At 40.1% G+C, this 24,501-nt stretch overlaps 2 protein-coding genes across 8 annotated transcripts in view; one reads left to right on the forward strand and one right to left on the reverse strand.

Annotated features, from left to right (window-relative positions):
- The window catches only part of 5-HT1A (5-hydroxytryptamine (serotonin) receptor 1A), a 54,804-nt gene extending 37,758 nt beyond the window's left edge, over positions 1-17,046 (forward strand). For both annotated transcript variants that reach the window (NM_001369983.1, NM_166322.2), the window contains exons 6-11: positions 3,840-4,029; positions 4,099-4,236; positions 9,008-9,238; positions 13,207-14,082; positions 14,450-14,571; positions 15,612-17,046. In NM_001369983.1, the coding sequence (NP_001356890.1) occupies positions 3,840-4,029; positions 4,099-4,236; positions 9,008-9,238; positions 13,207-14,082; positions 14,450-14,571; positions 15,612-15,624 (1,570 nt within the window). In that variant the 3' untranslated portion in view covers positions 15,625-17,046. The remainder of the gene's footprint in view (positions 1-3,839; positions 4,030-4,098; positions 4,237-9,007; positions 9,239-13,206; positions 14,083-14,449; positions 14,572-15,611) is intronic.
- Positions 17,047-17,318: 272 nt separating this feature from the next.
- On the reverse strand, positions 17,319-24,388 carry CG15117 (uncharacterized protein). 6 transcript variants are annotated; one of them, NM_137551.3, is made up of 9 exons: positions 24,085-24,388; positions 19,625-20,028; positions 19,193-19,505; positions 18,587-19,124; positions 18,383-18,526; positions 18,236-18,320; positions 17,998-18,174; positions 17,760-17,898; positions 17,319-17,701 (listed from the first exon to the last, which is right to left on the reverse strand). In NM_137551.3, exons 1-9 carry the CDS (start codon positions 24,086-24,088, stop codon positions 17,535-17,537), a joined length of 1,971 nt encoding a protein of 656 aa, NP_611395.1. In that variant the 5' UTR covers positions 24,089-24,388; the 3' UTR covers positions 17,319-17,534. The 6 variants fall into 6 exon arrangements, with proteins under 6 accessions (NP_611395.1, NP_725851.1, NP_001014535.1 ...); NM_166324.2 differs by lacking the exon at positions 24,085-24,388 and adding an exon at positions 22,558-22,712; NM_001014535.2 differs by lacking the exon at positions 24,085-24,388 and adding an exon at positions 22,280-22,307.
- Between the last annotated feature and the right edge of the window lie 113 nt (positions 24,389-24,501).

The following is a 24,501-nucleotide window of genomic DNA, read 5'->3' on the forward strand; positions in this document are numbered from 1 at the left end:
ATAAAAAGTTATTAATGTCGTTGGTTATTGAACAAGAACAAAAAAAAATATGATTAAATGAAATTTACTTTGCTTTTTTCACACCTTTAGGTTTAATCAAAGTTTCCACATGATACGAGTGGATAGCCATTATCAATTACATAATTTTTCATGTGTAAATAAAAATGTAAATATAAATCATTCTTCTAATAATGAGGCGTAGTTTTTTAAAAATATTTTTTATTTAAGTAATATAAGATCGCTTATGACTTTAATTGCGATACAGCTGCCTAGTGAAGAACAAATATTCGGAGCTGAAAATGGGATACAAATGCATTGTTTTAGCCCAGCCATTGTTAAATGCAAGAGGGAACAAGTAGTTTTACAAAAATTTAATCATGCCACAGATGCCGCAGGGCTTAGAACAAAACAAAACTATTACCGGCACATGTGAATCCATCAGCCCAGATATTTTCCTGTTGTTCACAACACAAAAAGTCGACGACCAAAAAGGGGCAGCCGCAGGTGAATAAAATCCACTTTTTGTTTATGCTTTTGTTTTTTCTCATCTTTTTTTTTATTCCATACTCCACGCTGAGCTGATTTCGAATGTAATGCAATCGATTAGCCGAGGGGGTGATATCAGCAGTATAAAGGGGGTGGAAAAATTCCCATCTACCTATGTGCTGGGAAAATAAAGTCATAAAGCATAAAACGTAAAACAGAAGGCGACAGGCATCAAATATGCATTGAAATGGGAATTGCAAAAAAAAAAAAATAACCATGAAGCGATCCGATGCGAAGATAAATATTGACTGTCACCACTTGACAATATATATAAAATTTCAATTAATTATGGACGGCTTATAAAGCCAGTCTCATTCGCTGCCTTTTGTTCTAAATGGATTTGTATTAATGAGTTTGTGGCCTGATGGCCAATAAATTTCAAATCACACCATTGGGAATATTTAATGGAATGATATTCGAGATTTAAGGCATTAACACATAAATGCCTTTCTTAAGTTTATTAATATTTCGTAATGAATGTGTGCCTATAAGTCCAACCTTTTATAAATATGCTTGCAACATGTTGACAAAATTAATGATTCAACTTATGGAGCTAAAATGAATCGGAAAATATTAAAAAATTCGTACATCCTTTGCCTAAGAATTCCTCCTACCCACCCACCATTATTTTCTTTTCAATTTTCTCGTCTTAGGCAGCTACAAGAGTAATGACTTTCTTGTGTGCTAGGCGCACAATTTTTAAATGCATTAAAAAAGTGTTACACTCGAGTGCCGCACATTTATCACATACTTCGCCTAAAAATGAAAAGAAATCATTCACACATACTTAGGCATAGACTGGGTATAATGGAAAAATCGCATTTAAATTGTTTGGCTCACAAATAAATTGTTATAATTCATCACTCAACTTAGCTTGGTGACGAACATCGCCAGATACTCTCGCCCAAATTGATTGACTTCAATTCAATTGAATCTTATCGGCAGACATAGACGACGGGCATATTTTATTCTATAACAAATTATTATCCACTCCTCGTATGAGTTACGCAAATTGCGGAACGGCAATACTTTCAAAAAGAGCATGACAGACACTTTATTAGGTTTCGCTATTAATTTGCATAGATTTTTCATTGACTATGCACGGCACAGCACAATCTTTTCAAAAAGCCTCTTTTTGGCAAAATAAAAATGAGGCAAAAAATACAAGTACATAGAAATACATATATACTCACGCGCCGCACTGACATCGAAATCACAAAATTCCATTAATTTTAAGCAGTCAATCAAAATTGCCAACTTGAAGTCGATTATATTATGCTAATGAATTTGGGATGGGCAGACTGATGTAGACCGGCTGGCTGTTGGCCAACGAAGTTGTCCTAGACAGAGGACGACAAGCCGGAATATATATCGGAATATGTATTCGGAAGCCCAACGAGAAAGTCAGTTTCAGTGCAGACATAAGTCATCGACCAAGAGCAGCCATCATCATTCATTTTTATTTATTATTTGCACAGCACACATGGCGTATGCGTGATGCGCGAGCAGTCAGCGGCCAATGGTGATCGACTGTTATTAAAACTTAATGAAAAATACACTTTAATGGAGATTTAGTTTGCTGAATTCCCACAATTAAGTGACACTTAATTGCTTTCACGCAGCGGCATTTACAAATATTTATAAAGCTGTCATTTAAGTGCTCAATTGTAGACAAATTAAATTATGCTCTATGGCCAAAAGGGCACTTCACATCGGTTTACCCTGGCCACATATACATACACATAGATTCCATCTATGGCTCATTTCGAGTGCTTAGTCAACTCATTTAACTGTTGATTTCAACTTACACGAGCACACACAACGAGACTTTCTCAGCCTTCTCGTCCGGGCAATACTCGTATAATATTTGTTTATGCAAATTGCATTTAATTAATACATAAACATGTGTTGGCCGGAGATCCTGCCGATGCTAAGATTGTTTTTGGCTGCCATCTAAAGCTCGGCGGTCGAGCCGCGGTATCTGAAAATGAAGCCAGCTCCAGCCATTACTTGTTAGCATTTGGGAAATTCTGAAAAATGCGGTTTCCTGGCGTTAATTCCTTCAAGCCGCAACGCAGATGAGAGGAAGCATATTTTTAGCCTCGGGCTCAAGGTCTGAAACACCATTTTTTTATGGAATATTAGCTCTTTAAGGGATTCTACTAAATCACGTAGAAGCGAGCTGGCTTTAAGTACAAGAAGAGATATAAAAGAGATTTAGTAGAAGCTTTTACTTTAAAATAATAAGCAGGTTACTCAAAAGGGTGTTGGACTTAAATGCTTAGATGTTAATATTTATATAATTAAGGTGTGGGGAACTTAAACCGATATCTCTGCCATAACGATTCCTGTTTAAATACACTTACATCCCCGCTTTCCCCATGGCTATTAGCACTTTAATGGCAGCATCATCGGTGGCAGTGGCGCATTATACACAACAACGCTACCAGAATAGTGAAACTTACGATGCCGTTTTGTATTTGTTCGAGTTTGTAGCCGACCACGTAACGTTTTAAAAACTCGTTTAGGAATGTTGTTCGGGGCAAACCAAATGGGGAAAATAGCTTACAGACAAACATGTGTAGGTGGATTCCAACGAATGGGGAATGCCCTCACTTTGGGCAACGAAAATAGCCATTACTAACTCAATTTAAGCCAATGAAGTCGGGACTAACTGGGCCAAAAGTAAAACCAAACATAAGAGAATGTGAGCTGAATTTTTGGCTTCATTAAGTGTGAGTCCCCCAAGATGCTACTAACCATTCGGCTTAAAAAGTTTTTTATCCACAGCATCAATGAGTAGACTAACCTCACTTTTCCAAAGCTACGAAAAATGGAAATTTTTAAAATGCCTCCCACATAGACACGCACACAAGCGCACACACACTAATACTTTGACGCAGACATACATAAAACATGTTTTGGCCCGGTCGGCAAATAGAAAAACCAACAAAAATGGTTGTTACAAAGCGCTACGGAAAACTGTTAGACGGAAACTGAATATCGAACACGTTTCTTTACTTTGTCGCCCATCCATATGTGTATGTATAAGTGTGCGCTTGTGTGTGTGTGTGTGTGTGTGTTTGTATCTGTTGGCAGCGCCTAGATTTATGCAGCATTTTATTTAAATTTCTGTGGTCTCGGATAATGGAGTAGCTAAGCGACCATGTTAAAGTGGCCGCAATTGTAAATAAATTGGAAATGGGTTGCCACTATATGATTTATATATCATATTTTAACCTAGGCATAGCACTTAATAAAATGTATATATTTTTATTTTTATTTTTTTGCAGTTACTGGGCGGTCACCAATATAGATTACATCCACTCGCGGACCAGCAATCGTGTCTTTATGATGATCTTTTGCGTTTGGACGGCGGCGGTGATTGTGTCCTTGGCACCACAGTTCGGTTGGAAGGATCCAGACTATCTGCAGCGTATCGAGCAGCAAAAGTGCATGGTCTCGCAGGATGTTTCTTATCAGGTGTGCACACCAACGATCTCGACCATGAACGCTCTTATTAATTAATCACATGGCCATTGCTTTTTCCAGGTATTTGCCACCTGTTGCACATTTTACGTGCCACTGCTGGTCATCCTGGCGTTGTACTGGAAAATCTATCAAACGGCCCGCAAACGCATCCATCGTCGACGACCGCGACCCGTCGATGCGGCGGTCAATAATAATCAGGTAAAGTGCAGACTTCATATGCAATAAGTGTCATCGATTGACTGCCTTAATTGACCGGCCCTAATGGCATCCATAATGCGCCTTTAAATTGATCGATTACTGGATGTCCTTAGTTGAGTTACAAATTTAAGGGTAATACATCATTAGGAGAAACTAACTTGTAAATCCAAATCTACTTAAGCTGCTGTATGTATCGATGCATTTCCTATTATCCTGAAAGTGTTTTTATTGACCTATTTGAATGCACACCCTATATTAAATCAATGCCACAGCATGGCCATTGCAATTATCCTCTCGATGGAAGCAAACCGCGCCCATTTAGGCCACAATTTCGACAAACCCAAAGGGGTCAGTCAAAGGCCAAACCGCAGGCAGCATTCCGAAATTTCTGTGCACATGTCTTGGGGCATGACCCTATGAAATTATGCTGTCCAATTCAAATATGCATAGCATACTGCGGCGAAACCCCAAGGAAATGGGGGCTGTAATTAGGCAGGAATCATCCCGAGTTATGAAATATGCATTGCAAAGGTTTTTTTTCTATGCTCAGTGGGTAGGAAAAGCTAAGAAATCAGGGGAAGGCAGGGCTTAAGTTAAGCATACGCCACGTGGACATTAAAGCCTTCTTGGCCGAAAGTTGAGCGATAAGTGGCATCTTGTCCTGACTGGCGAATGTGTGAGAGTGGTTTGGCCAGAACTTTCTACCCTAATGCGCCAGCTGGTCAAACTAATACGCACAGGATGTGCTCAAGTCCAGTCTGGCCAAATTGTAATTTTGTTTTCGCTTCGAGAAGAAAGAATTTTCAACAAGTTCCGAGTTGCTTATCAACGAAATTAAAAACTAATTTTCGTTGCAAAGAATCTTCCGCTTGACTTTGCTTAACTTTTAACGCACGATAGTGTATCTAGAGTTTGGTCTTCACTTTTTTGCCCTCTAACTGACTTTTTCGCCAGGACATTTTATTTATTTTTTTCTTCAATCTTGACCTGCTGGCAAGCTGCTACTTAGCTTAAGCTTAGTGCTTACTAAATTGAAAATGACCATTTGACGTAAAAATGTTTGCAACCACTTACAAACACATGCGCTTTTACATACAGCTGCGGTCATAGAAATAGTAGCTAGTATCTAGCCTATTCAATGGAACTGAGCCTTCATATGCCTATAACTCTGAGGACTTGACTTACACAATGGAATGGTATCTTTTAAACATATGATTCTGCATTACACATTGATTACAATTGTATGTATGTAAAACGCTGATTAGGTGAAATAAGCAGGCACCTTTCTCACTATTATTTTGACCGCATCTGTGCGAAGCCACGTGTGTGCATATCACACTGACTAGAGCGAAAAGTCATTGGAATCACAAATTCAATGCGCAAACAAGGCAAGTTGTCCACTATTTGCCATCCGTACACATGTCCTGCCCGACGTCCTGCCCCCCGATGTTCTGCTCAGCCAGCTATATATGCCTGCTCCCATGTCCTCCGATGATGTCCGGCCCAATCTAGCTGGCCTCACATGCGTGCTTTAGTTACATGTCAACACACTTACCCGCACACCCACAGTACACACAGCACCGTGGACAGGACACACACCCACATCCATTTAGTGCCACTCACTAGTCGGTCCTGGTTCGGGTTCGGTTCCCACAGAGCAGCTTGTTGATTTTAGAATATATTTACCCGGCACACACACACACACACATCTGATATATCCCTTACACCCGTTGTGTTGACCATGCGATCGAATTGAAAAGATTTCCCGGCACTCTCGGAAGTTTGGAGGCGCAGGAAAGGGCATTAGACCTGCGACTTGTTGTTTATTGGTCTTATTTGTCCGTTCTTTAATAACTAAATGCTTTCAAATCGCAAATTGCTTTTCTCCACGTTGACAAGGGTATACCAAAAATCGCTGCGTTCATTTTGTCGACCATTTTTGTGGGTAAAAAGGGTATTGGCCAGTATAAATTTCAATCTAATTGCCTTTGCATTCGGTATGTTTATTGGCAAATTGTTAAATAATTCGATGGCACAAAGCTGCCTAATCGAATTCACATATGTATATGTAACAATCATTGGACAAAACTAATTTTTCGCCAAAACACGATGTTTGTATTTTTAATTAAAATGTAATTTTCATGCCGGTCACACGCACATTGATTTTCCAATTAACTGATGGCCAAACAGCAATTAAGCCAAACAGGTATTATCCTTAATTTAGCTATTGGCATTATGTTCGGTCCAACGGCCGGCAAATGCTATTTATAATCCAGCAAAACGAAGTGAACCAAATGCCCCAGGGCAATATACCATCATTACAATCACATTTGCAAGAACATCTCGAATTGATTGCTCCAGATATTGACACTATTTTCATAGCCAAACATGTGACAGAACAGTCGAGGCCTTGAGTTCGCATGAGTGAAAAGCATATTTGGCTAACTCGCCATCTGTGACACACGAAGACGTGTTTGTGTCTGCGCTCGAAAGAGGAAAATACTTGAGAAAATCAATAGAAAAAATGAACAGCAAAATTTCCAGAAAAATTATATTCAGAAATAATTTGCAGTACTTTACAAAAATGCACTCTTAAAGACGAAACTTTTGTTATTTGTGTATGTAAAATTACATACACAATTTCACTTTCAATTACCGCATCGATTAAAATAATAATAATATAATTATTAATTATTAATTTATAACAAAACAATCAATGCAAACGCTTTGATCCATTCCATTCAAAGGCAAATCTGGACAAAAATTGAAATTATTTTTAGAAAAAAATGCAGTCTCCATTGTGCGTCAGTTGAGGCCGAGGCTTGCATTTGATTTTTCTGTTATTTATTGCGGATTTATTTTAATTTTTGCCTAGATGCCTTCGCAGCGGGACCCTTGGCCCGTTGGAGCCATAAATTTTGTTGCCCAGTGTAGTTAATACCAGAGCATTCTTGTCACACTCAGGACTAACATAAATCGCATGGAAACACATTATTGAATACACGCACATACGTACGTAGGCATTTCTTTCGCAGGCCGAACATGTGTCCCGGCAAGAAAAACAATTAAATAAGAAAACAATTTACATAAATTAGCTAAAGTGCCAGAAATGGCTAAGGACCAAGGAGTCGGGACTAGAGAATGAGTGTATCGTTTATGCAAACGCTTAAATACACAGAAAAACAGTTGGCTGACAGCACATCTGCATAAAATTCACATTGAGCCGAGGTTTTCTATCCGCATCCTTATCGTTATTGCCAAACTGCTGAAAAGAGAGCTCTTATCGCTCTTATCACGTGCATGTGTGTGTGTGTGTGTGTTGGCCATGTTTGCTTTGCTATTTTGGTATTTAAGTAACAGACAAGAGCATAGATACTTTAGTTTTCCCGAAAGGAGACTTGCTCCGCATTTGCTTTTTTTTTGTTTTGCCATGAAATTAATGGCTTTGCTCTTGCACTTCAAATTTATCTAGGTGGAATATTCAATGAAACTTTTCCTTCAGTCAGCAAATGAAATTTAATACTGGCCTTAACTTGAAGCCTGTTATTTATTAATTTCGAACAGACAGCAAACTCCCACTGGGCCATCTCATTTGCCGCCCTTTCTGCTCGTGCCTAATTAAGCTTAAACTCTTCAATATTTAATAAGCTATCTGACCGTAGAACTTTTACTTCTACTTTGGCAACCCACAAGGCACTTGACTAAGATTTTCTTCCTCAATTTGGCCATAGTTGCTGGCCCACAAAATGAAGGTCACACACACATGGGTCATGCTGTAAACCCATTTAATACTATTTGCGCAAATATTCACACCACTTTTGGATCGCCATCGAATCGGAACCCTTTGCCTTTTCCCCCAACGCTAAAAATTCCCGCACACGAAGGCAAAATCAGCATAATTTTATTTATTTAAAGCAATATCGACTTGCCAAAAGGGTCAACAATCGGAGGCTAAGGCGACAAAGATGACGAGGACGATGGCAAAGGGTTGGACTACTCAATTACTTTAATTTGGTGCGATTGAGGCGACAAAAATACGCACACAAAGAGGATATATTTAGAAAATAAGAAAGCCGAAGTATTTATGCACTGTATAATGCTAAGCATACTAAAGTATAATAATTTCTGTTTTATTCAAGAATGCTAACCCATATCAGCATCAGGAAGCAATATAATTGTTTAATAATTATAAAAAAAAAATCCAGATTAAAGGATAATTTTAAGAAATTCAAGTTCATTGTCCCTGCGAGCAGAATACCCTACCAAATCGGAAAAAAAAGAAAAAGAAAGGATAGGCGGCAAGGAAAAAATCAAAGAGGTCAAGCGCTGGGAGCAGTCAAACGTGAAATTTATTTTGAGATGCCGGGCGGTCAGGCGAAGTGGTCCATTTGGGAGATATTTTGGGGTGGCTGTAACAAATACACACAATTTATTTACCGGACGCAACCCACTTACATATGCATATGGTAACAGGAGAAAAAAAAAAAAGGCGGCAAAAAAGTGGGGATCAGATCGGATCTTTCGGTTCAGCCTAAAACTTTTTTTGGATATGCGTACAAATTGCGGTTTATTGAAGCGTAAGGCAGAAAAAGCCGAAAATGTAAATTTCCTGCCGCTCTTTTGTTATTCATTTTAATGCTGTGCGAAGAAGTATGAATTTAATTTGAAGCCATGCACACGGGGTCAAAGGGCGAAAAATCAATGCAGACGCAACTAGAGCAACTATCTCTCTCTGTCTCACCAACCATCTATCCATCTCTATCGCTTTCAGCCGGACGGAGGTGCGGCAACAGATACGAAACTTCATCGACTGCGTCTACGCCTCGGCAGATTCTCCACGGCCAAATCCAAAACCGGAAGTGCCGTGGGCGTCTCAGGACCCGCATCCGGAGGCAGGGCTCTGGGCCTCGTCGATGGCAACTCAACGAACACGGTCAACACCGTCGAGGACACCGAGTTCAGCAGCTCGAATGTGGACAGCAAAAGTCGGGCAGGCGTCGAGGTATGTGAGCAATACAAACACTAAAAAATAAGTTAATCTTAATTGGAACTATTTTTTTTATAATTATAACTAGATTTTATGTGCTTGCTCTTCTTTAATGTAAACATTTCATAAGCTTTAAATAGCGCTAGTTTAATCATACTCAAAACTTAAATGGCTTACAACAAAAATCTATAAAATTCTGCTTTTATACCATATTTTCTCCAAGTGATCCAAAGAAACAATTCCCATTTTTGTGTTTAAAGCCAATTTCATAACGCCTGACATGTGCCCAACGATCTGGGGTTTTGCTTCCTGTGCCCGAAATGCACACGCACACTTTAATGAAAGGCACACAGATACAGATACAGCTACAGATTCAGATACAGATACTCCGGCAGATGGGCTGACCAAAAATAAACCCAGCCGAGTTCAGCTCATTTCTCGCTTTATTATGCGACTCCAACTAGAATGTGCCCTTTGGCCCGCTGTCGCTCTTTTACCTTTGGGGGATTGAAATGATTTTTCCTCTTGGCTACCTTTTCAGTGGGCCATCCCATCTTGGGCCGCCATTCCCAGCCATTTTTTCACTCGGCTAATGTCTCATTAGCCCAGCAGCTGCCGTCGCAGCAATATGCACTTGAGAATTCCTGGGGAAACAATTCCCGATAATGATCCAAGCGGATGCCATGGGGCGATTAACCTTTTCCTTTTCCGTCAGCGACAAATTTCCAGATGAACCAATGGATTATATATGATACTAAAACTGGAGATTCTTTGTTATTTTATACCTCAAAATATAATATGATGTTTTACAGTTTTACATAGAGAAATGCGATGGCAATTTGATAATTGTAATTTAAGCGGTTATCCTTAGTGCTGGAATCAGAAACAGACTCCGAAGAATAAGCTCCAAAAATCCAAGCAAATTATCCGCCACTCGAAGAAAATGTCAGCGATAAAATGCAGGCGCAAGGCTTTTACTTGGAAATCCGCCCGAAAGCAAATAGAGGGGTAGATGGCTCGAACCCAAATTTGTATTTAGCCGCATTTTATGTACTTCAATTTTCGGCCAGCGATTTTATGGCTTAAAAAATAATCCAAGCGATGCCGCACACATTCAATAATAACACGCATTAAAGCGAAGGGGCGAAAGCAAGCCATAAAAGGGCAGAGCAGAGCCAAAATAAATTGCTTGAACGTTTTGTTTGCATTGCTACAAGCCGGGCCAATACCTTTGCACTGGTCGAAACGAGGTGGCGAAGTCAAGGCGACTGGCCAAAGGCCTAGGGTCAGGGGTCAGAGGGCGGAGGTCGGAGGGCAGAGCCGGAATCGCCAGGTTCGTGCCGGTTAAGTAATAGCAAAGTCAAATATAAGCTGTGACAAGGATACGCCTCCTTCCGCCTGGCATGCAAAAGGCGTGACAGAGACGGGGCTAAAGAAGCGAGAGAGCCGGATTCAAATGAAAATCAGATGAAATAAACAATTGCGAAAATCGATTTGGGAAATACTCTATCCGATGAATGAGTCAAAAGATATAAGGCGGAAACAGAAATCGAAGGATGATTCAAAACTGCCTAGACATGCAGTGCAATAGAGTGCTGCATATTTTTGAACAGCTTTAGAAACTTAAAATACGTTTAAACAAACTGTATTATAAAACAAACTTCTTCTACTGACGTCTAATAAAGGGTATGAAAACAAAATAGCAACAGGAGCCAAAAGACAGTTCGAGATGGAGAAATATGGGGGTTGACTTTGGGGCCTTTGACTCCTTGACCCGTGGATTTCGATTGCGATTCCCATTCTGATTCTGGGCCGCCTAACAAGGCACTCAATACGCTTGAGTAATTGAGCAAAATATGTTGATGGCTTATGGCTAACAGCTTTCGTTTCCATTCGCTTGGCCAACACAGCTCCCCAATCGCTCCCCATTCCACTCACCCAATTCTGGACCTGAGATTAAATATTTACTTGGGAATGGCTTTCACACACCTCTCATTCGGGCTGCCTCCTCTTCGGCAAATAAGTGGACGGACAAATAAATAAACAAACACACTTTTGCACGCATGGCCCAAAGCAAATATATAAATTTATTATTTTTTATTACAAAAAAGTGTACAGAAAAGTGTGCACAAAAATGGGAGAAAAAAAAAACAACATTTATATATTGCGGCACAGCTTCATATTTATTGAAGCCAGTCTATAATTAAGGCGAAATGAATGTCCTTCAGTGCAGGTGCAATATTTCGAAATTGCAAAATTCTCCGTATTTCAATGTGCATTCTCATTTTCTCGATTGTTCCCCATTTTTCGGTATCAGTAAATTAAACTTCGCTCTTTGCTTTGGCAATTGGATGCTTTGTTCACGATTTGTGATTTGGCTTTACTTTGATTTCCTGTGGCTTTCATTTTCCTTGCTGTGCCCCCTTGCAACATATTAAAAATGCTGCAACAAGGAACAGATCGAATGGCTTTGCCTGTATTGGGGCACAAAATTACAATGCCCCTGACAATGCCGTTGAGTAGAGTGGACCAAAAGGGACAAGCTAACAGCATCCTTTTGTACACCCATCAAAAAATATTTCATTTCCTTGTCATTTGTCTGTAAATTTTCTAAGTTTTAGTTGTAAAATAAAAGACCCAATTAAACAGCACCAGCTCTAAGGTTTTCCCTTTTGCCAGTATTTCAATGATAGATTTTCATTCCAATTAAACTATAAAACCACCCTAATGAACACACATATGTTTCTAGGATTCACTGTGGTTGCTTTGTGTTCAGGCACAATTGGCAAATGGCCATTGAATTCGATGTGAACTAAGCTCCGTGTCCAGCGATTTATGTCATGTCTCCATTGTTCGCAGAACGTCAGTTTTTATTTTCTGAATTTGAATGTCTTCCCGGTCACACAAATTACACACTCAACACAATATGTTTCGAAATTTATGGCAGCATCGTAGTCATAAAATTCATTTGGTCAGGCCATTAATAAACTTGGCTTAGTTTCAAGAGCGATGGTGATGGCAAATAGATAAGAATATCATAATTAAAACGATAAATAAATGCTCAAATATCCTGTGAAACGTATAAATACAAACACGAAAGCATTTCTTAAATGTTGACTTAAATCTAAATCGTTCGGAAATATTAACTTAAATCTAAATCGTTTTCGGAATGTTTAAATGATATTAAAGCAAATGCTGTTTAGTAAATCCTGGCATCCGATGAAAGATAATCGTTTTTCATCGAAACTATCGCGTTATTTAATGCCCCACTCACATCTCTAGTTAATACCGCTATCTCAGGCAAAAGGTGCCAGCTGCGAAGTAGACAATTTATCACACGTAAAGTTCATTTTAGCACCTTGCGGCCACTTCCGCTCGACGCACACCTACGGCCAACCTCAAATTACAGGTGATTATGGGAATTTTAGTGCTAGACAAGCCGTTAGCAGGACCGGCTCCTCAAATATGTACGTTACATCCGGCAAATTGCCTAGCAGTCCTTTCCGAGTGGCTGGGGTCTGATAAAAAAAAAAATAGGGCGGAGGATGGTGAAGGGTGGAGATGGAATGGGGCCCATTGCCCCAAAAATGGGCAACGAGCTTAACGAAAGTAAATATTTACACTCTGACTTTATTCATTTACCTAAATTTATAGCCCCAGCGCCATGAAATTTGATGAGCAGTAAATATATTTATGAATGCAATGCGGGCACTGATTTAAAATGCTAATTTGCCGCATAAAATTTCCATCCGCCGATCAGAATTGGATGAACTATATATATATATTATAATATCAGATTCAATTGGCTTTCGGGAACGAAGAGTTACAGCTACCTCTATCTGTTTATTGAACATCAAAATGCAATAAGTTATAATTGGAATTTGTAGTCCAAGTTTTCTTAATCATACCATGTTAGCTTCATGTATAAAAGGACCTTGAATTAAGAACTTTATATCTACAAATGTGAACGATCCTGTTTCCAGGCACCCAGCACTTCTGGCAACCAGATAGCCACCGTATCGCACCTGGTTGCGCTGGCCAAGCAGCAGGGCAAGTCCACCGCCAAATCCTCAGCCGCTGTCAACGGAATGGCCCCATCGGGCAGGCAAGAGGACGATGGCCAGCGACCAGAACACGGGGAGCAGGAGGATCGCGAGGAGCTAGAGGACCAGGACGAGCAGGTTGGCCCGCAGCCCACAACCGCAACATCAGCAATGACAGCGGCAGGCACCAACGAGTCGGAGGACCAATGCAAGGCCAACGGGGTGGAGGTCCTGGAGGATCCGCAGTTGCAACAGCAGCTCGAACAAGTGCAGCAGCTGCAGAAATCGGTTAAATCCGGCGGTGGAGGTGGGGCCAGTACGTCAAATGCCACCACAATTACGTCGATATCAGCGCTATCGCCACAAACGCCAACATCGCAGGGAGTTGGAATCGCCGCCGCCGCCGCTGGACCGATGACGGCCAAAACCAGCACGCTGACGAGCTGCAACCAGTCGCATCCGCTATGCGGCACCGCCAACGAATCCCCATCGACACCAGAGCCACGTAGCCGACAACCGACGACCCCGCAGCAGCAGCCGCATCAGCAGGCGCACCAGCAGCAGCAGCAGCAGCAGCAACTCTCCAGCATCGCCAATCCGATGCAGAAGGTGAACAAGCGAAAGGAGACCCTGGAGGCCAAAAGGGAACGGAAGGCGGCCAAGACGCTGGCCATCATTACCGGCGCCTTCGTCGTCTGCTGGCTGCCCTTCTTCGTCATGGCACTGACCATGCCGCTCTGTGCCGCCTGCCAGATCAGCGATTCCGTTGCCTCGCTCTTCCTTTGGCTGGGCTACTTCAACTCCACCCTCAATCCGGTAAATGGAATAATAAATAAATGGCTAAGTAACTGCAGGAATAGTGCAAAACTTTGCATATATAGAGAAATTTTAAGACTTTTAAACTTCGCAACTTGTCTGTGTTCTTTGAAAAGAGTTTTTAAACTATTAGTTACTTTGAATTTTAATAATGAACTTTTAAAAATTTGAGAGCATAGTTTATAATAATATACTCAAACTACAGATAGACTTCTTAATCTTAATCTATTTCAAATAATCAGACAATTTATGAAAAAAATTAGAGTTTCTTAACTCGTTTTAGTTACTTAAATTGTTGTCAAATCAAATGGTTATGAGTGCAGTTTTCATTCCCGTGCATTGTTGATTAAGTAATTCCCCCTTGCAGGTTATTTACACCATCTTCAGTCCGGAGTTCCGACAGGCCTTCAAGCGCATCCTCTTCGGCGGCCACCGACCAGTCCACTACCGCAGCGGGAAGCTCTAGATAGTGCATGCGAAGAGGCGAAGGTGAGTGCTCCTTGGGGAAGCCAATACTCGGCAATGAAGGTGCACTGACAGAAAAATATATGACCCACTTCTCACATAACCATAAATACTAACAAGAATTTCTCTGTTAGGTTATGAAATTAATCATAAAGCTGTTCAAAAGTACGCAGTAAAATTTTATTGCTTAAAACGTTGCATACTTTTAGGTTACTTTAACTTATTTACATGGCTTTATCTAGCAGACTTTCGTTATTCTAGCAATTGTTTACTTATATTGTTTAAAAAATATGAAAATTGTTTTCCATGCACCTTGTCCTTGTGTGCCGCAGTTATTGTTATTGAGTTAGACAATTTAGCCGACAACCATTGGAAACATTTTGAATCGATTCAACGCACACGCAATTGCATTCTTTTTCTGCTATTGTCCCTAGCTGACAAGTTTCAATTTTCAATGCTCGAAGCCAGACCCGAAATTGATATTGCCTGAGTTGAGTGGAAAGTGCAGCAGTTTGCAAAGGAACCGAAACCATTGTTTAGCTTTAAAAAAAAAAAAAAGAACCAAAGGGGAGAACTTTCTGAACCTAGAGCCAAAGTTTTATCAGACCTTTATCGGACCTGTCATCTGCACCCAGCAAACCATCCAAGCAACCGACCAGCCATGTTGGTCAATGCATTAGAATTATGCCACACAGCTCGGTGGAAACATTGCCGCTTGAAAAGCAAGCTAAACCGAAATCTAAATCGGGAAATGGGTTTTTATCTACAAAAAGTGAGCGGGAATGGCGCGCACAAGTTTTGAATAGTTACCATTTGAGTTTGCTGAAGGAAGAGCCATCTGGATGTGGCAGCAGTTAAATCTTTGCCATTCATTCGTTTTCATTTGCAAAAGGCAACATGAAAGTTAAATTGAGTAACATTAATTTGAAGAATTTCCTGCTTAGTTGGGCGCCCCGCCATTTCGATGAACTTTTCTGTGAATGCACAAAGTTTTTGAGCACCCCAATGCCCCCCCTCAATTCACACTTCACTAATGAATCCTTGCAATTGTAACATCCTTGCAGACGCTTCTGCTAAACCGACCAGCGGATGTTGATCTAACCTCTTCGGCTATAACCAGGATAACGAGGATTAACGCATCTTGTATACCAAAGACGATGAAATCAAGGACGACGCAGGATCAAGGATGCAGTCGAGCAGTCGCATAACCAATAGTTGTTAAGTGTGTAAATAGCAGATTGAATTGATGTTAACCTATGCAAAATATATTGTGTTAGATATAGCTAAATTTATAGAGCCAAGTGGAGACTGTTTTTAGAAGCAAACAAAAAAAGTTGAATTGTGAGGAGATGCCACCAAGGAAATACAAAAGTATCTAATCAAAATAACTAGAGATAAGCCACCACTACCGCATAGTTGACATAACGAGCAATCTACTACCAATTTCTATGTGTTTTCCAACTTAACGTGAATTGTATAACTCATAACCGTGTTAGGCGCTAGACTCTATCTCTCTTCTCTGCTTCAGAAAAATTGGAAAATGGAAAATGGAAAAAGGGAAGTGGGAAATAGGAAATGGGAAATGGGAATCAAGGCATTGGAATCGTTATAACTGAAGCGAGTACTCGATTATGTATAGCCCAGCTAGAGACATTTAATAAGCATATTGCATCGTAGTGTTAAGAACATTTGTTGAGCATCGTACTAAACTGTAATATTGCATATAGGATCTATAAAATATCGAACCGGTGGAAGCCAGTTTAAATTTAATTTAAACGTATTGTTAAAAGCCACAACTAGGTAAATTACATTTAAAACTGTTGTACTATTACTATTATGTGTTAGATTGGTAATTATGTGTCGAGGATTTCTTTGAATAAGCTGGCATATTACGTAACATATAAGCAAACAGTTCGAATGACATGTAATATTTGAAGAGCAAACTACTTTCGGGAAAAATGGGTAAAACGTAATTAGCTAAAACAAACAAAAACGTTAGAACATACACTGCATAATGACATACATAACATATATGTATTTATATGTTAGTTTAGACTAGACGGGTATCACGATGTTTTACCTAAATAAAACTACCAAGCGAACTATTCGAAAACCAAAATCAAAACTTTACGAAAACTTTAAGCCGACATCATTAACTAGCGACTAAGTGTTTGCAGATCTGTCTATCTTTAAAAACCAATAGAAAATAAGGCAAATCGCCAATGGCAGCATACTTCGCAATAATTCGAAAGGACACCCACACATATTTCTAGCTTAAAATTGCCAAAGGCGGTTTCTTTTATTTATTGTCACTTAATTTTTTTTGTACATTTGGTTCAAACAAATTGGCGCGCATTTTTTAAAGAATTATTGCTGGGTATGCGTGCCGATTTTCCGGGAATTTCGCTAAACAAACAGCATAAGTTAAACTAATGAGATTACTATAAAATTCATTGGCTGCAATTTAAATAAAAATTCAACTTTCATGCAAAAAAGAAGAAGGCTCGAAGTTTTATTTCGGAGTCTGCGAATTTTTTTGGGAATTGGGATTCAGTATTAAAAAACCTCTATAAAAAAAAAAATAATTTTAGACAATTACGATAACTTCAAATTAAATAAAAACGTATTTTCGTGGGTGCTGCCAGCACAAATGTATACAATCATTAACATTCTGCTAACATATTCCTATCGTTAGTTATCGATAGTTGACCGCCAAACTTGCTGCTTTTCAAATCTTTAGTTATGAGCTATTTGAAAATTTTCCAAATATTGTGTGGTAAATATAAATAATGCACTTTCATTTATTCTCTTAAACATACAAATACATACAAAAATACAATCAACTAGAGCTAACCATTTTATATTGTACAGGGCAATGCAGCGGAATGGTAGTCGGGCTAAAATGCAAGTCCGAGGATAAAGTTTTTCTCGGTAAACTTATTTACAGTGGCCGAATACTTTGGGCACCATCAACTGGCTCCCAACCATTAGGATATCAGATCGGCGATGTAGGTGAAGAGATCTTCCGGGAAGCTGCACTGGTCCAAATCTCTGCCCAATGCAAAGTATCTTTTGCGAAGGAGATGAGCTGCCGCTTTGGGTTGGCGCGCGCGGGTGAAAACACCCTTTTTATTGCCTCCCACGCGGGTGTAGCCTGAATAAGAAATTATATTATTAAATTATACATAATAGAACTATGTATTTTCACTCACTTTGTGCTGTCTTAAAGTCCGCAAAGTTCCATACAAACTCGCCAATGAACCAGCCCTTCTTGCGCAGCTCATCGAAGGCCTTAAAATGGCGGGAAAACACCTCCGTCTGGAACTCCTCCGACCACACATAAGCAGGTTGCTAATAGAACAACATGAAGGGATTAGTTTACTTTACTTTAAAACAAGGATATTCGAGTTTCTCTTACTAGAAGTATCTTTAGTTTGCATCCATACTCACCATATGCAAGCCCTCCAAGGTATCTGCTCCATATTCAGACATGATAATGGGTTTGTTGTAGCGTTTATTCCAGGCAATGGCCTCGTCGATCACATTCTGGGTTATCATGTCCAGACGTCCGGCATTTGAGTACCAGGCATTGTAGCGATTGAAGCTGATGATGTCCAGAGAGCGGCCCTGGAGTTAGATATATTGTAGTATATAATACAAAATCTATGGGTTAGAACTCTTTATTTACCGCCTTATCCTGGGTGTTTGAAACAGCAATGGCAGCCGTGATGGGTCGGGTTTTATCCAGAGACCGTGTGAAGTTGGCCACTAATCTGCAAGGATAAAGTAAGTGATTAAATTGGATACAATCGGAAATAGATAGAGAGATACCCACTCAAAGTACGAATCCGCACTCACGCTACCAGTCCGGGGTTCATTGGCAATGGACCACATCACCACACTTGGATGATTCCGATCCCGATGGATGAGCTGCTCCAGCGACGATTTGTGCTTGCCCAGCAGCTCCTGGCTAAAGTTTCTGAAAATCGAAGCCAAGAGCATTAGTAAGAATCCCTTCGAGGTGTCGGAATAACTCAACTCTGTATCCACACTGGGACATTCGTCGATGATCATGATGCCGTGCTCATCCGCAAACTGCATGGACTCCTCGGAGTAGGGATAATGCGACGTGCGATACGCATTCGCTCCAATCCACTTGAGCAGATTGAAATCGCGCACCATCAGTGCATTGTCCAGACCCTTACCCCTGATATCCGAATCTTCGTGTCGTCCAAAACCACGGAAGTAAACGGGCTTGCCGTTGATCAGGAACTGCTGGCTGTTCCAACTTAGTGTGCGTATTCCCACTTTCAGTCGGTAGACATCCAGGAGCTCATCGTTGGTCGCCAGCAATTTGATCTCCAGCTGGTACAGATAACCCGGTTCGGAATGCATTAGGTAGGGCCACCAGGGCTTCACCGGGTTCACTTGCAGCTTGCCGCCAAGTTTTTGGTCCGACGTGGCATTCGCCACCAATATGCCATCCTTATCGTACAAATTGGCCTGGATTTGCAAGACATTATCTGCCTCGTTGGCAGCGCTGCCATTCACGCTTACGCTATAGAACACTTCGCCAACTGAAAGTATTACAGTATTAAATAAGTTAAGTTATGTTAATAGAAACTTAATTGAGGTAATAACCTACCGGTGGCATCCTTTGAAAGGTTTGTGGTGACCTCAACCTCCTCGATAAAAGTACGGGGCGTGGTGTAAAGATGCACGCTCCTGTGGATTCCCGCATAGTTAAAGAAGTCAAAGGTGTAGCTCTGCACAATGGTCATGCCACCATCGTTGGGCACTTCCGTAATCCTGCCCTGCGGCACAGTTGTCTGAATCAGAGCATTGTCGCACATAACGGTGATCCGATTCTCGGCTCCATAGCTCAGAAGATCGGTGACCTCCGCCTCGAAGGGTAGGTGACCCATTTCATGCTTCACCACCTTCTGGCCGTTGATCCACTGAAATAAAGGAATTCTCATTAATTTTATATGATCCTCTACCAGAAAATATTGATTATCACAACTAAATAACTAAATACTTGTACTTGATTGCATGAGAATATATTTGAAGTACCCACCACATATGCCTCATAGTGAACACTGCCGAATCGCAGCCATATCCTCTGATCCTTTGACCACGATCGGGGCACAAAGAACTTGCGGTCGTACCACACTGTGCCCACGTGATCCCTCAAATTGTCCGTGGTTATGTCATTATAGGATGCCGGCACCGGCATGGGTATTGTGGGCCTGCTCTTGCTCAACTCCTTGGCATACCACTCATCCCGGACGCCCTGCGTGGGATTCGCCTGGTCGGAGCGCACAAAGTTCCAGATCCCGTCCAGAGATCGCACCTCCCGCGTCTCCGATTCCCTGGGGTACAGCATTCCGCGCGTTTGGGGCACCTCTTTGTTGACCAGGATCAGAGCTATGGAGAAGTGCAGGACATAAAGACCAGTGACCAGGGAGAAGATGGACAGAGCTGCGAAAAGATGTGTATAGAGATACAGGGTGTAAAGATGAGTTTCGCTACTGGACACAATTTGGGTTGATTACACCGCACCGATAATGGGTGTGATAATTGTGCGTATCACATTTTTCAATTTCCTGATATGAAGAAAAACGCGATTATATAGAGATATGTGCACGGTATGTGGCACAATGGTAATATATTGATCTTGGGCAGACATTCTGGTTTTTAGAACTTAAAGAACTTTAAGTAATTGCACAACTGACTTGTTGAAGAGTTTCTACATAATCAATAAAAAGATTCGATATATCAGTTATTATGAGAAAGATAAGCCCGCTCAATTTACAATACTATCCCATTGTCTGCTTATCAGAGATATCTAAGGTACACATGCATGTACATGACATGTACGTAAAAGATAAGTGCAAAAGGAAATCATTGTATAAATAAACATTTTATTAATATATTACATTATTTTTTTTTATTTTAGTTGCTAAAAATAAACAAAAAAAATTAATTCTAATATGGTAAGAAAAGATTGGTGCTTAATATACTAAAACAACGTAAACTTTTAATATACTGCTAATTGAAAGAAATTATTATAGTTCAACAAATTACATTACATTTTGTATATGCTCTGTGTTTTGCCAACCATAGAAATACTCAAAATGTTCTCATATCTTATCTGCCTTTTAATGGCCGTTTCCCCTTTCCCCCTTTATTTTTTTATTACCCAGTCTAATTAGAATTCTCCAATGTCAGCTTCTTGTTAACGGTACTTTTGTACAGTAAACATCGCTGCGATATTCATACTCACTTGCACAATGGTTTTAGCCAATTCAAATTTTCAAAGTCGGCGGGCGAAACGAATCGGAACGAAGAGAATCAAAACAATGGGAAACGGAAATGAAATCGGAATCTTGCATTACAACAACACGATCAGGACAATGGACAAAGCAAAATGCCAAACAATGCGAATGAGCGGCTCAAAGTAAAACTGCGAAACCGGAGAGCACGAGCTTTCAAGGAAAAAACTTTCACTCTCTGTATCTATCTCTCCCAGTAAAGCTATTACAGAGGCAGATACATTTACCACAATGTGTCATCGTTCTCTGCTTAGAATTTGTTTTTGTCTTTATTCATGTTCTGCTTTCGTTTTGTTCTTGTTTCGGCTTTTGTTTTGATTTCTTTTTTTTATGCAAATGTCGGCATTGTTTGGCACTTTGTTTTGCTAGTTAAACACGTTTTCCAAAAAGGCAAAAAGGTAAGCGAAACGAACATTTCAGAAACCGCCACAATCCCATAATACGCATGCAGTGAGAAAACCGCCGGGAAACTACAGCTACTTCCCCATTTATTTATCGCGTCTCACATGTTTGACCTCGTTAATCAGCTGTCTAATCGCAAAAGCTGTCTATGCTGGTTAAACAAGAAAAGCTCCAGAGAAAGCTCCCCCAAAGATCGATAGGCCATCGATGGCTCGATTTGTTCACCGTTAGATAGGCAGTAGTTCTTGCAATTTTGAAGTACATTTTTATCTTAGTTAATATGAGCAATGAATGTCAATTATTTATACTTTTTTGAATAATCTTTTGGATCAAAAAACAATATTACTGTTAAAATTTACATGCAGTATGCAACATGCATCAAGTTTCTTTTTCTATTGATTTGTTGTCTTACCAATCGCAAGCAAGGATAATCCTCCCATAATAATGTAGCCTATTTATTTATTAGAAACTGTTAAACTATATAATAAAGTTTCATCAGATGAACTTCAGGAATTACTTGATAAAAACAAGTGCATTTTTTAAGTAGCTACATAAATATTGAATCAATGTTAGACCTAAAATATAAATATTTTTGTTTCGAAATATGAAATTGTAAAATTTAACAACTAGGGTTGAATCATCAGTTATACTGTTTTTTATATAGAAAATCATAAAACATTTCGATATATTTTTACACACTTTAACATTTTTGCACTTGAAATGTCGCACAGGCAAAATTAAAAAACCTTTGCTAATTGTTACTTCTTGCTTATTAAGTCTTTTAGTTTTAGGTAACGCTTTAAAAAGCAAAAGCTGTTTTGCACTTTAAATGTTACAAAGTAAAAAAAAAAAAAAACCTTAATTGATTTGTACTTCTTGCTAATGAAGTGTTTTACGTTCAACAAACGCTTTTGCATGTTTAGACAGCTGTTTTAAATTTAATAGGTTTTGGAACTGATTATACTTTGACACACAACTGGGAACACTTGGCTTACACATGGCGATGGGCAATCACTGTACTCCTTCGACACACCGAAAACGACTAAGGTTGCACCTGCGCCGCGTGGGGCTTTTAAGGCCCCAAAACCGCCAGCAATCCAGCCAAACTCCAGATATTAAAATGCTCGTCACAGCGGGCGATGCACCGTTAACGCACATATCACTCGAAAGGGGGCCACCAGACGCACCACATCGGACCACATCAACCGATCCGATCCGATCCGAGCCAGAAACACACAAACAGAACCGGTGCAGGGCCAACTGAAGTGCTTACCCCAAATTTCATATTTGCGACACGTGAGACGGATCCTCAGATGCATGTTGGCATTCACTGGATTCGTTGCGGGGATGGATCTCAACTATCCGCAATTGTTTCAGCCGGAGATTGCCGGTTTCTTGCGGCTACGTTCGGCGCTGCGGGGTAACTGAATCCGATTCCGAATCGGAATACAAGTCCGGATCCGCGGAAGCCCATGGCGGATGTGTCATTAGTGGGCAAGGCAATTGCGACCGCTTGCCAGCGCCAAAGGTCGTAGGGTTGGGCTTTCGGGGTTAACGGGGGCAAAGGGGTAGCTATAGGAAGACACGCACCGCCACTGCACTGAATGTGCCCCTAATTAAGCCCACACCCCCCGCGGAACACCACCCGACCCCGATAAGCCGCCGAATAAGCGGCTTGTTCCAAATCCGAAGCACTAGACTCGTCATTCGGTCATCCAGTCATACAGTCTGGCTTCTAAGAATCTTCTAAAAATATTTCAAATTCAATTTGTTCTAAAGTCATAGTTCAAAATCCCCAAAGCTCTGATTACTTCATTTGATAAGGTGAATTTGCACATAAAATAAAAACGAATAAAAACATAATAACATGGTCGATGCTTAGTCACGTTAGGCAAGGCAGACTGTACTGACTTAAGCAGGGGGGTCGGTGGACTGTAAGGGTGAGCCTAAGTTTCAATTAAGTGTAGCTGGTCTCGAACTGGAGTTTAATTAGTCTTGATTGGGAACGAAATGCGGAAGTTTCTACTCCCCTATAAAAATAAGTTGACACACATTGATGGGTTAGTTCTCAAATCGTTTGGACAACTAAATATTGCACGAGCATGTGTTATCTTTTTCGGGTTTAATTAAAATCATGTTTATTATTAGTACTAATGCCATGCATAAATATTAGCTTAACCTATTGGGGTCTAACAAAGGTTATCAGGAAGATTAGAACTTCACTGGAATTTTTGTTGACACACATAAGTGAAATATATATTTATTACTAGAAGGGTATAGACCTTTCAACAAAGGGAGATTGTATCTCATCATATTGACAGTGATTTTGGTCAAGGCTTTATCATTGGACGAAAAAAGATTGCAGACTTGAAGAGCTTGATTAAACATCTTCTGTAGCTTACAAATAATGTATAGATTTTTTAGATTGAAATAGTTCAATTATTTTTTCAAAGCTTCAGTATACGAAATTCAATATCATTTTTCAGTATTTAAAGTTACATTTTCTAATGTTAAGGAGCACAGATGATGAGACTGTGCTGTTTTAGTCTGAGTTAGCTAATAATAGATTGCTATCTAAACTCTAAATGGCCAATTGTGTCCACGAAAAATCGCACCTTCAAGTGCTAAGTGTTAGGGTATCGATGGAATGTACCCACGCCTATTGCCATTTTCCTTTCGTTTGGCTTTCACTTTCAAGGCCCGGCCCACAAAAGCAGGCCCAAAGCAAAGAAAAGAATCAATGGGCGGGCAAAAGAAAGTGAAAATGTCACCGACAGTAAATATAAATAGAGGCTTTTACCCATATTCGAGTATTCCGTGCAGGATTCCGGCGAATGATCGATGTAACTTTGCGAGTATAATTAAAATCCGGAATCGGTTTTGTGCACTTAGGAACTATTTTCGTTTCCAATTAAAACTCGAACACAAGTGGTTAGAAATTGGCAGTCATTTCGCGACTATTAATAATCGGTTCAAGTGTTTTGCCGGTAATTACAAAAACAAACTATTTGAAACTATAAACCGCGAGGCGAAGCGGACGCACCGCGGATTTGGATGCGACTAAAATCACAAACACACTTTTGTCACGACAACTTAAAAATCCGACTGTTACGAGCTTTGAATCCGCTGTTAAATGAAAACTGTTGATTCGCTGTTGCGAATAATTCTGTTAGCAAGTGTAAGCAAAAACTTCATTGGTTTTTTGATTCAATTTTAA

This window comes from Drosophila melanogaster, chromosome 2R (assembly GCF_000001215.4).
Source record: "Drosophila melanogaster chromosome 2R".
Taxonomy (NCBI): Eukaryota; Metazoa; Arthropoda; class Insecta; order Diptera; family Drosophilidae; genus Drosophila; species Drosophila melanogaster.

Bases quoted from the DNA above. Each gene is read 5' to 3' on its own strand.
- CG15117 (NM_166324.2), bottom strand. From the start codon at position 22,603: ATGCATCTGAGGATCCGTCTCACGTGTCGCAAATATGAAATTTGGG. The intron at 18,175-18,235 runs GTAAATAAAGAG...ATCTAACTCCAG, and splicing joins CAAACACCCAGGATAAGGCG to GGCCGCTCTCTGGACATCAT. The intron at 17,899-17,997 runs GTGAGTATGGAT...TTGTTCTATTAG, and splicing joins CCTTGGAGGGCTTGCATATG to CAACCTGCTTATGTGTGGTC.